General features: G+C 39.4%; 7 protein-coding genes across 7 annotated transcripts; 5 read left to right on the forward strand and 2 right to left on the reverse strand.

The window, feature by feature from the left end:
- Positions 1–434: 434 nt before the first annotated feature.
- LOC108145371 (venom serine protease) lies at positions 435–2251 on the forward strand. Its single transcript, XM_017270765.2, has 5 exons — positions 435–716; positions 785–1109; positions 1362–1460; positions 1589–1754; positions 1811–2251. Exons 1-5 carry the CDS (start codon positions 489–491, stop codon positions 2193–2195), a joined length of 1203 nt encoding a protein of 400 aa, XP_017126254.1. The 5' UTR covers positions 435–488; the 3' UTR covers positions 2196–2251.
- Positions 2252–2443: 192 nt separating this feature from the next.
- On the forward strand, positions 2444–4495 carry LOC108145386 (venom serine protease). The gene is made up of 4 exons (XM_017270781.2): positions 2444–2971; positions 3085–3517; positions 3636–3804; positions 3865–4495. The coding sequence occupies exons 1-4, from the start codon at positions 2753–2755 to the stop codon at positions 4238–4240; spliced, it is 1197 nt and encodes a 398-aa protein (XP_017126270.1). The 5' UTR covers positions 2444–2752; the 3' UTR covers positions 4241–4495.
- A 1112-nt stretch (positions 4496–5607) lies between these two features.
- LOC108145391 lies at positions 5608–6683 on the forward strand. Its single transcript, XM_017270786.2, has one exon. The coding sequence runs from the start codon at positions 5825–5827 to the stop codon at positions 6542–6544; it is 720 nt and encodes a 239-aa protein (XP_017126275.1). The 5' UTR covers positions 5608–5824; the 3' UTR covers positions 6545–6683.
- Positions 6684–6841: 158 nt separating this feature from the next.
- Positions 6842–7460, forward strand: LOC108145406. The gene has a single exon (XM_017270806.2). The coding sequence runs from the start codon at positions 6893–6895 to the stop codon at positions 7220–7222; it is 330 nt and encodes a 109-aa protein (XP_017126295.1). The 5' UTR covers positions 6842–6892; the 3' UTR covers positions 7223–7460.
- Positions 7461–9161: 1701 nt separating this feature from the next.
- Positions 9162–10026, forward strand: LOC108145398. Its single transcript, XM_017270797.2, has 2 exons — positions 9162–9293; positions 9372–10026. The coding sequence occupies exon 2, from the start codon at positions 9382–9384 to the stop codon at positions 9703–9705; it is 324 nt and encodes a 107-aa protein (XP_017126286.1). The 5' UTR covers positions 9162–9293; positions 9372–9381; the 3' UTR covers positions 9706–10026.
- Positions 10027–10737: 711 nt separating this feature from the next.
- On the reverse strand, positions 10738–11294 carry LOC108145407. The gene has a single exon (XM_017270807.2). It carries the CDS (start codon positions 11183–11185, stop codon positions 10802–10804), a length of 384 nt encoding a protein of 127 aa, XP_017126296.1. The 5' UTR covers positions 11186–11294; the 3' UTR covers positions 10738–10801.
- Positions 11295–11465: 171 nt separating this feature from the next.
- LOC108145408 lies at positions 11466–11885 on the reverse strand. Its single transcript, XM_017270808.1, has one exon. The coding sequence runs from the start codon at positions 11770–11772 to the stop codon at positions 11518–11520; it is 255 nt and encodes an 84-aa protein (XP_017126297.1). The 5' UTR covers positions 11773–11885; the 3' UTR covers positions 11466–11517.
- Positions 11886–13828: the final 1943 nt, after the last annotated feature.

The raw sequence follows: 13828 nt of genomic DNA on the forward strand, positions 1-13828 counted from the left end.
TCATTATTCAGAAAATGTTTATTTACCTACGACTTTAACTTATCACCAGGCGCACAGCTGTTGGATAACCCTAAACGATGTGGGCTCAAAAACATAGTATAACAACAAGAACGCTAACCAGCAAATGCATTGGTTCTTATCAAGGAAATGGAAAACGTCAAGGCAGTATTAGCCAAGTTCAAAGGCACTATCGTATGCATTTGACAAGGTTATGAAAGTGTTATATTAATTTATTTGCACAGCTGCAGACTGGGGGCAAAATCATTTACAGACGTGGCGTATACTTAATGGCAATTCCAAATGTTTTATCTTTTGCTGGAACGCGGCCTTTTATTTATTTAATTAGCTCTAGCTTTAGCTTTAGCTTTAGCTTTAGCTTTAGCTTTAGCTTTAGCTTTAGCTTTAGCTATAGTTGTCTTGGCTGATATTAGGTGTGGGTGGCATTATCGAGTTAGCTCAGTTGAGTGCTGGCTTTGTAGCCGAAAGGTATGGCCAAAATGTTTAGTCGCTTTCTAATCTCGTTTGTGCTGCTGGCCCCCACTGTTTTGGCCTACTTCGAGGGCTGTGATAACACCTACAACCTGAGCCCGGGAACCACCTACGTGGAGTCGCCCTACTATCCCAATAATTATCCTGGCGGAACATCCTGTCGGTACAAATTCAACGCCCCCGTGGATTACAACATTCAAGTGCAATGCACTATAGCACTGCCTTCGGTGGGACATTACCATGATATATGGTTTTTATAATGGAAAAAACTTACAATCCTTTTTCCCCCTCTCAGAACAGTGGCTCATGCACCACGGATAACTTTTGGATGGACACAGAAGGCGATCTTCTGATGCGCGGTGCTGAAAATTTCTGTGGCTCTGGATCCTTCTCTCGTGAGTCCCTCTTCACGGAATTGGTTTTCGCCTACATCTCCACCGGCACAAGTGGGGGAAACTTTAAGTGCACCTTGACCACCACCAAACAGAACTGCAACTGCGGCTGGTCGGCCACTTCGCGGATTGCCAATGGTCAGCAGGCGGCGGCCAACGAATTTCCCAGCATGGTGGCCCTCAAGGATGTGACCAAGAATCAAGCATCCTTCTGCGGAGGAACCATAGGTGAGTAAGCTAAATTATTAAAATATACAAGTTTATACACACAACGAATATATTAAAACTTATGATTTAATTAGGATAAACATTAAGGATTCATTTTTAATGTCAAAACCGGAAGCGATTTTTATTTTCTTTTAATTTCTTTAGGCCTTGGTCTTTATTATAAAACATTAAAGATTACAAATTAATCTTTAAAGGCAAACCGGAAGCAAGTTTTATTTTTGCTAAATGTTTTTCTTAATTTAATAATTTTAGTGGCCCATCGTTATATCGTGACTGCTGCCCATTGTATTTATCAGGTGACAAAAGCTACCGATATTGTTGCTATTGTTGGAATCAATGATCTGAAAAATCGTAAGTGCATATAAAACAATTTAATTCTTAAACAGGTTTTATTTTGAAATAACCTATAATACATTTTTTAAAATAATCCTATATTTATATTATTATATTCTAACCCCACTTAAACCGACCTTTTCAAGCTGCCAATTCCAGGTACTACAGGCAATACAGTATACAAGATATGATACCCCATGAACTTTATGTTTCTGAACCCAATGTGAACAACGATATTGCGGTTTTGGTAACCGCCACCAATATTCTCTGGTCCCGCGGTGTAGGTCCCATCTGTTTGCCGCCTGTTGGAACGTAAGTGAAAGTGTTATAAGCAAAAATCGTATATATCAAAAAGATGCTTCGGTTAGGACCTCTGCGTTCACCTATGAAACCGTCGATGTGATCGGCTATGGAACGATCTTCTTTGCCGGACCCACATCGTCAAGTCTGCAGAAGATCAATTTAATTGTGGTCAGCAATCAGGAGTGCCAAACCGAATACAAAGAAGCCACCATATACACTGGCGAAATGTGCACCTACGATTATTCGGGCACGGGACGCGACTCCTGCCAGTTCGATTCCGGTGGCCCAGTCATTTTGCGCAAATCCAAGCAGTTTTTGGTCGGAGTAATTAGTTTTGGCAAGAGCTGTGCTGGAACTCAATATCCAATGGGTGTTAATGCGAGGATAACATCGTATATAAGTTGGATACGCCAAAAGATTGGAAATTCAAACTGTGTGGTCAGCATGTAATTGAATAAAACGTATGGAACGCATGTAATTAAATAAAACGTATTTGGAAAACCTAATTCATTAAGATGTGATTGCTTACTTTAACAATGTTTTAGGACTTTTTATAATAAATGCATTTGATTTTTTAATTCAAGAACAATCAAAATAAAATTTGATTACAATTAACAAATTAATATTTAAAATATCATTACAACAAATAAATTTGTAAATGTAAATATTAATACAAACAAAAATAAAAACAATAACATAAAATAATAATTATATATACCGTGAATAACTATGTCGTAATATATTTACATAAGTGAAATACTATGTTACAACTTTAGACAATATTTATTTTTTTTTATCTTTACCTTAACATATTTCTCTGAGTGCATTACAAAAGAAGGTCATTTGTATTTGCTTCTTACCTTGACATTAATATCCATTTTGTCTTTCTCAAATATTTTTAATTCTCAAATAAACAAGAAATATTTTTCCTTATCAATTGGAGTGGTGCTATATAAGCTGCGCCGCAGCTTCATCGTGCTTACTGCCGCAATAGCTACATTTCCATCATGTACGAACAGAAGTTTTCGGGACTTCTTGTGCTTTTATTAATAAGTTTAGTTTATGGTCAACAACAGTGCACCAGATTTTATGACCTGCAGCCAAATCGAGCAATTAATATAACCAGTTTTAATTATCCCGGAGCAATACCAAGTGGGACTAACTGCCGATTTCGCTTGAAAGCCCCCCGCAATCATGTGATCTATTTAAATTGTCGCTTTGAGTTGGTAAGTACTGTTTAATGTACTTTAATGGTTATGATTAGGTGTAATTAGGTAATTCTCAGTAAGTAATTCAATTTTGTATAATGATAATATCATTAAATTCTTCTTCTGTATAGTTTCCCGACACCTGTGGCTCGGAGTTCCTGTTCGTCTCCCGTGATGGCGACCTGCAGTTTCGGGATGGCGAGCGCTACTGCCGCATGGGGCAGGTCAATCGAATATCCAACTTCCAGAGCATGGCCTTTGCCTACTATTCGAGCAGTCCGCAGACCCAGCAGCGCTCCAGACTCAACTGCCAAGCGGTGGCCCGTCCGGCGCCCTGCGACTGCGGCTGGTCCTTTCCGACGAGGATTGCCAACGGAGTGGAGGCGGGCAAACACGAGTTTCCCTCGATGGTGGGCATCCGGGACTTGGCCTCCAACCTGCCCATCTTCTGCGGTGGGACCATTGTCAGCGACCGGTACATCATGACCGCTGCCCACTGTACCGCACGCCAACCGGTGGCCAGTCGCCTATTGGCGTTGGTGGGGGAGCATGATTTAAGCACTGGTAAGTTATTTGCAGAGAGTATTATAATTTCAGTCAAAAGTCTGCAACGCAATGAAGAAGACATTAGCGAACTTTGAACAGTATAATTCTATATTTTACAACTTAATATATTTTCTAGGTAGTGAATCGATCTATGCCGCCCAACATCGCATCCAAAATATCTTTAACCATCCTGACTACATGGAAACCGCATCTGGCAATATAAACGATTTAGCTCTGCTCCAGACGGTAACCCCCATGGAATGGTCTCGAGGAGTGGCGCCCATTTGCCTTCCCATTCGACAAGCGTAAGTTCAGATCTTGTAAACTGAAATAACACAGAATCATTTGATGCAACTTTCCATTAGAGAGAGCAACTTTAATTACCAGAATGTGGATATCTTGGGATGGGGAACATTGGGCTTTGCCGCCCCCAAATCGAACACCCTGCAAAAGGCAACCCTACTGACCATGGATAATGCCGTTTGCCGAAGTCGGTCCAACTTTAGCATAACTCCCAGCCAGATGTGCACCTACGATTCCGGAGGCAGGGGCCAGGACTCCTGCCAATACGATTCCGGTGGCCCAGTGATCCTGCGTCAGCGGGAGCGGATGTTCCAGCTGGGCGTGATCAGTTTTGGCCGCCCCTGCGGTCAACCTTTTGGCATTGGGGTTAACACTCGGGTCACATCGCACCTCAATTGGATGTGGCGCTTTGTGGGCGGTAATGTGTGTGTGCGTTAAGAATGTCCATCAGTTGAATGATTATGTACATACACAGAGGGCATTTAATGTAGTCTTACAAATAGTACGGGGTTTCATGGATTTCAAACACTTTTTCATATTTTACTGCATCAAAAACAATTTTTTTTCATATATCTGAGTTACACAATTGTTAAATTTTTCAAATATCTTACGTTGAAGCATACGACAATCTCTTGAACTGAAATAATATACGCCAAAAACACAAACCAAATATTTACAGCCTAATGAACATCATAACTGGTAATAGATTTTTTAAAAATTTAGTTTATTTTAAATAAATGATTAAAACAAAAATTGCATTAAAAATGTTGTACAAATTAAAATTATATACATTCTTAGACTGTTTTATAATTTTTGTTATTATTAAGGTTTTGATATGTTTCATGGAAATACAATTTTTTATTACCCATGCACACGCATACTTTAAACTTATATTTTGCACAGAGTCATTCCTTAACCGACCTCCTTGCAGTTGCCTCAGGCATTTGTCTTCGTTGTCTTGAGTTTGGCAAAGTGTTGACAAAGGCCTTAATTTGCATTTAAATTAAAAAGCAGTGACATGTTTCTGCCTACATTTAAACAACGCACAAGCTCTGCAGCCCCGCACTAACCAATCATACCCCGCTGGCCATCAAAGACCGCCAGGCATAGTTCTTTGTACGCAATAAAGTTTTACCAAATACACTATCCGGAAGAAGGTATTTCTGATATTTCAAATGCTCATAAAATTGTTTGATTAAGCTACAATTGTTAAAACAGAGTGTTTTCTAATTTTAGTCATTATATAATTAAAAAGAAAATTATTTTGAAAGAATTTAAAAGTAAGGTTTTTTCTTTGACTCTTACAATTTATTTACCTTTAAAGAAGAAAAAAGTGTGCAAAGTTCGACCATAAGATAGTTTTCTTTTCTTGTATATTTTTGGTATTTATTGTAAAATTGCCGGCTTCACTCATAATTGTTGTTGTAATTGTGTACTAACTCAATTTCAAGTCTTGCAGTTGTTGTTGCTGTTTCCATTTGGAAATTGCGTTAAATTCGGCCCAGGACTTATCGGGCCACCAAAGGACCTCGCACCACTGCAGCTGATGCAAAATTAATAAATGTTCATGTGACGATGGCAAATTGTGTTTTTGGTCTATGATTTTCATTTTGGCTTTGTTGTTTAATTTACCCGAAAGTCTCAAGTCTCAATCAAATTGAATTCCTTGTGGCCGTAAATAAATTATGTTATTTGTTTTTGCAGCACACTTATTCATTTTTTGCTGGTCTATCTGTTTCGGGGGCAGAAATCGAAAATTAAATTTGGCCAAGCACAGCAAACTTGTGTATTTAGTGTCAGTTTCTTTACGAGTACATCAACACACGACTTGTAAGATTTTTTTATTTTCGAACTAGTTTTCCCCAAAATACAACCGAAATTTGTTCTGACCGAGCGCCTTACTTTTATCCATTTTAAAAATTTTTGTGGATCCCTTTTTCCTGGCCAATTTCAAACCATTTAAAAATTAGCCGTTTAATTCGAAATTTTTTTGGCGAACCCAGAAGAAAGTGAGAGTAAGAGATGCCCGTATTTCCGAGGAACCTACAATCGATGCGCCATTTGGCCAAACGCAGTCACCGCCCACTGACCACCATTTCGGCGGGTCTGGAGAAGGGTCAACAAGGTGCGATCGGGGGCTCCTGGTACAAGGATTGGCCGTTGCGAGAGGAGAGCTATGCGGCCGCCCAGCTCCTTCGGCAGAAGCAACAGAGCCGCCAGTGGAGCAACAGTGTCGCCCGGCTGGACTCTGCCATGTTTCGGCCCGTGACCAAGCCGGATGAGTGTGTGCCACGGCGCAACAATGTGGTTGCCGCCCAGAACGCGGCCAAGAGGCGGAACTATAAATCCTACTATAACGACACCGATGCCTACATGTCGGAGCAGCAGAACTGGGAGGCGAAGCAGTCGATGGAGCAGCAGCAGCAGCAGCAGCAGGATGACGATGGCCAAACGAAGGCCAAGGCGGAGGAAGACTATGACTACGAATCGGATCTGGAGATCAGATCCGTTCGGGAGACCGTCTTCGGTCCGCCGGAGGACAATACGGAGGAGGAACGGGAACGAGCCCTTGCCGACCAGGAGCTACTTAAGCGGGTGGTCGTCGCCACGAAGCCGTTCGACGATCCGAATCGAGCCTCCATCTCCCGGAAGGTCATCTCGCCGTACAACTCCTATCGCAGCCATCGCAATCGCTGGGCGGAGTTCCGGCACAGCATGATCTTCGGTCGATCGAGCTACTAAAACCAACCAGATCCCGATGGGCATCTCTCTCTTCGGAAATCGCAGGTTTTCGTTTTCCCCAACTGAATTCACCTTTTCCATTGTATGTAGGGGCTCGCTTATTTCAAGAAAGGACAAATAAATTTAGTCTTCCAAATTATATGTTGTGTTATAATTTATCAAGCAAAAACAAGTGGGCTTTACAATAAGACAATAAATATTTAAGCGATTTTTATAATATACCAAATTTACCCAAAATTGTTTCGTATGTACTTGAGCCCAGTAGCCTTAACTTCAAACTTCGCAAATGCTTTTGGGATGCAAAACCCTATTTTACAAACAAATCAGAGCTCCTGAAAATTTTAAAAAATGTTCCAAATTCTAAAAAGACTTCCCAGGGAGGCAAAATCGCTTATTAGGGGATATCAGACGCGGCCGAAGATCTGCCAGGAACCCGGAGTGTTTGTCCATCCCGAGCTGCGACGCACTATTCCCCTTGTTTATTTTAACAAATCAGAACTGCCGTTTAAATTGGATCTCGAGTTACATTCCAAGCCACAATGTGGAATATCCCCAGGGGAAAGGCAACGAAGGTGCAAGGAGTACTTCCGGCAGTTTTGCAAGAGGCAGCGAAGTTGCTTTTCCGACACCTACTACTGGTCGGAGTTCCGCAGAAAGATGATCTACGGCAGTTACTAAACACGCACTAGCCTCAAAATTTTGGAGTTACCGAACATGGCCAAAAATAGTCTACTTGATTCAGTTTTGTTCTGGACGCTTTGAGGTATAAAAAGTGTTTTCTTTTGATATGATTTATAAAAACAAATCATAATAAAAGACTTTTTAAGCCATAAAGCATCACTTGACACAAATTGCAAAGTTAAATGCTGCAAATAAAATTACATAAGGTAACAAATAAAGGATTTAATTTAACCGAAAGATGAGGGGATAGCTTGTTCATAAGAAATTAAAAGCATATATAATGTTCTTTGTATTTAAATATGCTTAAGGAACAATGTACAACAGTTTGCTAACCAGATTCAAAAACTCTTAGACCTATTCACCATTTCCTTCCCACAGTCCAGTTTATTATTATCCCAAGTATTCTTAACCCTTTTTGCTACTTAACACGCAAGTTTGCTCTCCAAAAACTAGCGACATACTTTGGCATACCTGCGCATCCTTGTGATCTGAGGAAATACAAACAAGAGCTGGGTGAAAAAGTTGCAAAAGGGAAAGAATGGAAAGAGGAACCCAAGTGCACTCAAGTAATATGCTTCATAATTTTTATTGTCAAGCCCTATTCTTTTGGCTCGGGTGCCACTGGCGCGCACTCGACAACAAAAGCTTCGAAGCGCTTGGAAAAAATTGTAAAAATAAAAAAGTGACTATAAAAAGCAAAGGCAGAAAATGAAGTGCTTGGAATGATGGTGGTGGCAGAGGCACAAGAGTGCAACAAAGCAGAGCGGGTAGCATAAATTTTATAATATAGAAAAAATCAATGGGCAATGGGGGCACAAAAAATGCCGAGCAGCAAGGATTACAGTCCGGGACTAGACTGCCGAGGGTCCAGCCACTTCTCATTCAAAGCACTGTCCTACTAGCCGACACTCAGAAAAAATAATAAGTGAGTTTGCTACCATATTCGTGGCCAAATGTTAAACACAAATTCCTTTTTTGTATTATTTTTCTTGTTACAAATTAGATATTTAATAAGCATTTGGACATTTTGAATTGCCCATAGGGTATTTTTCTAAGCTCGATTTTTTTCGGTGTTTTCCTGTTGGAGTCCTGCCCTTCTCTTCAAAGTTGCACAATTAACTTGCCCCGCAAATGCTGTGATTTCTGCCACTCGCTCTCATTGTTTCCAGTTAATTTTGACGTATATTTTTATTGCCTTGTTGCAAATTTGCATTTTGCTCTTCCATCCACTGCACTTGGCGGCGTAATTAGGCGCACAACTCTTTTTACGGCTTTGATGTGCCGCCCTGTGAATTGGGCTAAGTAAGGACAAGTGCCAAAAGGCTTTTTAATTGTTTAATTATGTTTTGTGCTTTGGTCTCGAGTGCGTGCAGTTCGGCAAATGGTTAACGGACAAGTGGGAAAAGCTTAAAATAAATGCAGAAGTATAAATAGTCAAAAATATATCTTATTTAAACTTCTTGCCTCACATTAAAATAATAAGCGGGACGACTTTCAGTAAATAAAACTTAGCTTATGGGAAATTAAATTAAAATATTTCTTTTGAAATAAATCCAATTCTTAATTAATATATACAGTAAGAATTTGAGTTTATTTTATTTTGTTAATGTACTTTCATTTAAGAATATACACTTACCATTGCACCACCATATTATACGTCAATCTCTTAAAAAATTGTATTGTACCTTTCTATCAATTACTTATTTATGGAAATGAATTAAGTTAAAATATATCAGTCGACATTCACATAATTTTAAGTTTTGTCTTATTAAGTGTCTTTAGTCTGCACCGCTTAACGTGATAGTTACAGTACGAGACTCCGCGCTAAATTGAAATTGTGTTTTTCATTTTCAACATTATCATTGGATCTCGGACCCGTCCTACAAAAAACCAAATAAATTATATAATTTGTTTTGGCTAGTAACCCGAGGAACAAACATCTATTCCTTCGCTTACACCATTTAACTTGGTTCACTTTTCCTACATTTCTCACACTTGACAGGAACACAAGTATTATAGATAAGCAATAAATTTATATTCTTTCCTTTCGGCCCAACTCTTAAGCCAGGTAATCGCTACCTTACCAAAGAACCGTTGGCGCACCAAAATCGGAGACGTCTGGACCAAATTAAAACGAATTTTTCAGACCTTTCAAGATGCTGCCGACCAATGCGAGCCTGTCGACCCTATCGACTTTTGTCCGACTGGCGTACCGCCACACCGCGTGTCGAATGACCGGACGAATCTCCTTTTCGACACGACGCAGCCAGGGCGTGGAGTACCCCACCAGGACCGATGAGTACCGTCGGCGGGACGAGCCCAATCCGGAGTACCATCACGCTCCGCGGTGCTATGTGAAAAATTTCCAGAAGCACCAGGATCAGGCTCAGGACCAGATGAAAACCATTCGCTTCAATAATCCCCGCTACCGCTGGGCGGATTTTCGACGACGAATGGTTTACGGGACCTACGATATCTAGACATGGCTTGGACCAATTGGACTCCAGTTCGGTTGGCCTTCATTCGGAAATGTCTTGTTGACAAATAACCGGCATCTATTTAATAATCAGAAAGATAGAGCCTAGTCAAGCAATTACCACCGTTATACACGGATCAATCTCAATCGCCCGCCGAATTACCCAAAATTTGATAATCAATATAATAAATACATTACTTATTTACCGGTATTATAATTTGTTTCGATTATGGGAAAGCTTTTTAACGCAGTGAAGAAGACATTATCACATAGCTCCCAGGGGAACAACCGGTAAATAGAAAAAAATAAATGGAAACAAATTTTAGCTTGTCTATTCTTCACATTTCATTCTCAATAAAACAAGAAAGAAAACAAACTTCGACAAGCCGAAGTCAGAAAAGTCAGAAATTTTGCCAAAAATACATTTATTAAAAAACGATTTTCTAAATTCTGTTTTTGTGTCAAAACAAAATTAATTGTTTTCGAACGATCAGAGATGGATGGTATAGGTTGCCAGCTGTGCAAAAAAGCAACTTTTTTGACTATGTGTCTTATTTTGGCAAAGTAACAACAAAAAGACTCTTCAAAAATAATTTTGATTGAAAAATCGCCAAAAATCCCAAAAAAAGCACATTAAAAACTTGGTTATTGTGTCAAACCCCTGGGAAATAATGGTCAAAATGTGGAATGTCATAAAAACTTGGTTTTTGTATCAAAACTTAGTGATATAATGGTCAAAAGTTGGAATGTCTGGCACCCTCTTTTCCAGTATTTGAAAAACTTAGAAATAAATTTATAGTCGGTATGCCGATTGTAAAAAAAGGTTTAAAAGACTTTTAATAAGGTTTTTGAAAAAACATTAATTAAATTTATTGTTTAATCTCTTCGTGGTACAATTTGTTTGGTATGTTTAGCATCCGTCTGATACCGCCACTTGATTTACTTATCATCACCGTCCTGACGCTATAGGGTTTTTATACCATTTTAATTTAAATTCGTTTCCATGTCTAACAATAAGAGATTCCAAATATGATAGCCATTTATTTATAAAACTTAAAAACAAAAAAAAAATAATTTCGGTTGTACACTTAAATCCACACTCACGACTCGGGAGCCGGGTCCGAATCTGATGGATGTTTAAATATCATCTCCGCAAAACTATCCGAATTTTCCGAAAGTCGACGATGCGGCAATTGCAGGATATTGATAAAGAGAGTGCGGTGTGGCTGGAAACTTAGCTCGTCCGTAACTCGCATGATGTCATTCCCATAGTCGGTGTCCATGTGGCGCAGGTTCAGGAAGCTCTTGACCAGCAGAAATGGCGGTCTCTTCAGGTCGGTCCACGAGTCCTTCCGCTCCTGCAGCTTCACGGGCACGGGTCTGCGGTGATTGGGGAGCCTTTGCTCCGACATTCGGCGCCTTTGCTGCAACCGCGTCTCCGTTTTAAAAATCGGGAATCCGATCAAAGCCCGACCCAGGAACATTTTGCGATAGGAGGTTAAGTTTCCGGTGCTCGAAGACTACTTCTTAAATTTAGGCTAACCGACGAAAGTAAATCAAGTTTTTCATAATGTAGTCGTTATTTGAATGTATTCAGCGGGCCTACTTTTTTTTATAAATCGAAATTTAATGCTATATCTAACATTGATAAATTTTGCACTTAAGTCCTATATCCTATATCGTTACGATATAGGTTAATATTCTGAGAAATTTCCCTGTATCCATACTCCATTTCATCAATTGCACAAAAGTATTAAGAACTAATTAGTTTATGAGCCTTTTAAAAGCCTTAAATTATATATTTAAATCATTGAGACTATACATTTTTCCATTTTGTCATAAAGAAGTTCCTTAGATCGCGAGGAGCATCCTGCATATATTGCGAGTCCAGTTGCTGTAGGGCCAGGTAACTCTTGACCAGAATACGAGGTGGTCGCGATGACTGTGCTGGGGTGTTAAGCCTGGCATCCGGAACCACAGGAAATGGTCGACGCATCCTCCTCTGATGCAAGCTCCTACTCCCGGGAACACCAGTCAGGATTAAGCCACCAAGAGTTCGACCCAAAGACATTTTGACTAAGGGTTCGAGGTACCACGTATACTTTAAATGTTTGTTAAAATTTTATCAAAGCCGAAAAATGAAATAGTATCTTTGATTTTATTAAAAGTGTCTACTTAGTTATATTTAAAATTCTAACAAAGCCCAAATTTCAACAAATTATATGTTGAAAAATCAAGGATTGAACTTTCTTAAAATTCGTTGAATATTTAAGTTTCTAGCATCCTTATTTTATTTATAAAAAAAGTAGTTTAACATTATTTAAAGAATAAAAGCTTAAACACGGTAAGGCTAATACTTTTTGATTTTGGTTACGAGCCGAGAATTAAACTGTGTTTACATATTCGATTTTTCTGATGTAAACGGATTTAATTGGCCCAGTCGTGTGTACAGGAGGAACGTGTTAAAAAAAAACGTCTATATGTACTAATTTCTGACCACAACCCGAATTTATTTTTGAGGGTTAGCAAAATATTTGTAAAGCAGTTCCGAAAAACGTTTTCTCCCTAAATTGAATGCCATTTTGGATGGCTGGGTTTTAGTAAATACAAGGAATTGCTTCTGAAAACAATCATAATAAAAAGAGATCCCAACTTTCTGGGAAACTATAAGGTCGAAATAGTTTGAGGGAACAGGTTGGAATTGCATATAGGTCGGCCATTTTGTATTTTCATTGCTGGGGCTTTTGAGCGACGACGATTTGGCGGCTTTTGTGCAACGCGTGGTTTTATGTTACAGGCCCCAATCCCTAGTCCCCGAAAATCCAACTCCTACTCGCACACACCCGCAAAACGTCAATTGCATGAGCCGGCACGTCGATATTTTTGCCGATTTTTTAGCGGGCCCCTCGCAAATTGCTTTTTGAGCTTGTTAGAGTTTTTTGGCCCTCATCCTGCAGCACAGATACACACACTCACACACTCGCACACACGCTAATGAATAGTCAAAGTCCAGGCGATTGCAGCTGTTGTAGCGGCAGGCAAAACGAAAACTAAACGCAATGTTTAGGCTGCATTACGACTGCAACGACTCCTGTTGCAGGTCCTGCAGGAGCAGTCAGTAGTAGTCAGGAGCCAGGACAGCGGCGCCATTTTGTAATCAAATGCAGCACAAAAGTATGCAAAGGAAATTGCCAGAAAAAAAACACCAAGTAAAAAGTGATGTGCGCATTGGCTTTCTTCGTACAGTGGATAACCGCCGAATAAATCAAGTATACAATTTTTTAAGTCCACATAAGAAAATAGTACCTGTCACAAGGATAAGAAACATTTAATGACAATAACTATAAAATAAAATAAAATAAAATAAATTTAAGCTCTACGACTACAAAATTCAAAAGAAATTGCCGTAAAAACCATTTAGTTCAGTTATAAGGATTAGATTGTTGAAACTTACATTGTCTATTTAACATATCGGTACTGCTTTGAATATTGGCATAAAACAACGTTTCAGATTGTCTTCAAATTTAAGACGACACTTTAATATTGATCCCACTATCTAAACAAGTATCAAAGTGTGTAAATTTAGCTATACTATTTTTTAACCAAATTCCAACATTTCGTTCTGCTATTCGCTTAAAAGTTGTTTTTTATAAATATTTGTATAGTGTAACAGGGATTTTAAAGATTTGCAAGGATAGTTAGTCATTCATACACCTAAAAAAAATACTTTGCAAAACTGTACTGTATAGAATAGAATTTGATATTCAAAGGCAATTTTTTGTGATGAGAACTAGAAAATACGGTTTTACATCCGGATTAATCAAAGTTATTACATTTTTACTGTAGCTCGCCACTAGCATTGGTCTCTAAACCCAATCCCTTGGCAGTCCTTTTAGCGACGACTGCTGTTAGTGGCTGCTGCTTTTCAATTAGTGCCACCAGAGTACAGCAACCACCCCCGCCCCTAAAATACCCGCCATGCACCACAGCACCACCACCACCCATTTCTATGCGGAGCCGCCAATCCCAGGCAACACTTGATACCGACTGCAGTTGACGTTGGTTTTTCTCTGTTCTGGCCGCGTTTTACGTAAATTGAACAACAGGCTTGCAAGGCACCGGCACCG

The sequence above is a fragment of the Drosophila elegans genome, unplaced genomic scaffold, assembly GCF_018152505.1.
Source record: "Drosophila elegans isolate 14027-0461.03 unplaced genomic scaffold, ASM1815250v1 contig_520, whole genome shotgun sequence".
Lineage (NCBI taxonomy): Eukaryota > Metazoa > Arthropoda > Insecta > Diptera > Drosophilidae > Drosophila > Drosophila elegans.

Excerpts from the sequence above, each read along its gene's own strand:
- LOC108145371 (XM_017270765.2), top strand. The coding sequence starts at position 489 with ATGGCCAAAATGTTTAGTCGCTTTCTAATCTCGTTTGTGCTGCTGGCC. Across the intron at positions 717-784 it reads GCACTATAGCACTGCCTTCG|AACAGTGGCTCATGCACCAC; the intron begins GTGGGACATTAC and ends TCCCCCTCTCAG. Across the intron at positions 1,461-1,588 it reads AATCAATGATCTGAAAAATC|CTGCCAATTCCAGGTACTAC; the intron begins GTAAGTGCATAT and ends GACCTTTTCAAG.
- LOC108145386 (XM_017270781.2), top strand. The coding sequence starts at position 2,753 with ATGTACGAACAGAAGTTTTCGGGACTTCTTGTGCTTTTATTAATAAGT. Across the intron at positions 2,972-3,084 it reads TAAATTGTCGCTTTGAGTTG|TTTCCCGACACCTGTGGCTC; the intron begins GTAAGTACTGTT and ends TCTTCTGTATAG. Across the intron at positions 3,518-3,635 it reads GGAGCATGATTTAAGCACTG|GTAGTGAATCGATCTATGCC; the intron begins GTAAGTTATTTG and ends TATATTTTCTAG.
- LOC108145391 (XM_017270786.2), top strand. The coding sequence starts at position 5,825 with ATGCCCGTATTTCCGAGGAACCTACAATCGATGCGCCATTTGGCCAAA.
- LOC108145406 (XM_017270806.2), top strand. The coding sequence starts at position 6,893 with ATGTTCCAAATTCTAAAAAGACTTCCCAGGGAGGCAAAATCGCTTATT.
- LOC108145398 (XM_017270797.2), top strand. The coding sequence starts at position 9,382 with ATGCTGCCGACCAATGCGAGCCTGTCGACCCTATCGACTTTTGTCCGA.
- LOC108145407 (XM_017270807.2), bottom strand. The coding sequence starts at position 11,185 with ATGTTCCTGGGTCGGGCTTTGATCGGATTCCCGATTTTTAAAACGGAG.
- LOC108145408 (XM_017270808.1), bottom strand. The coding sequence starts at position 11,772 with ATGTCTTTGGGTCGAACTCTTGGTGGCTTAATCCTGACTGGTGTTCCC.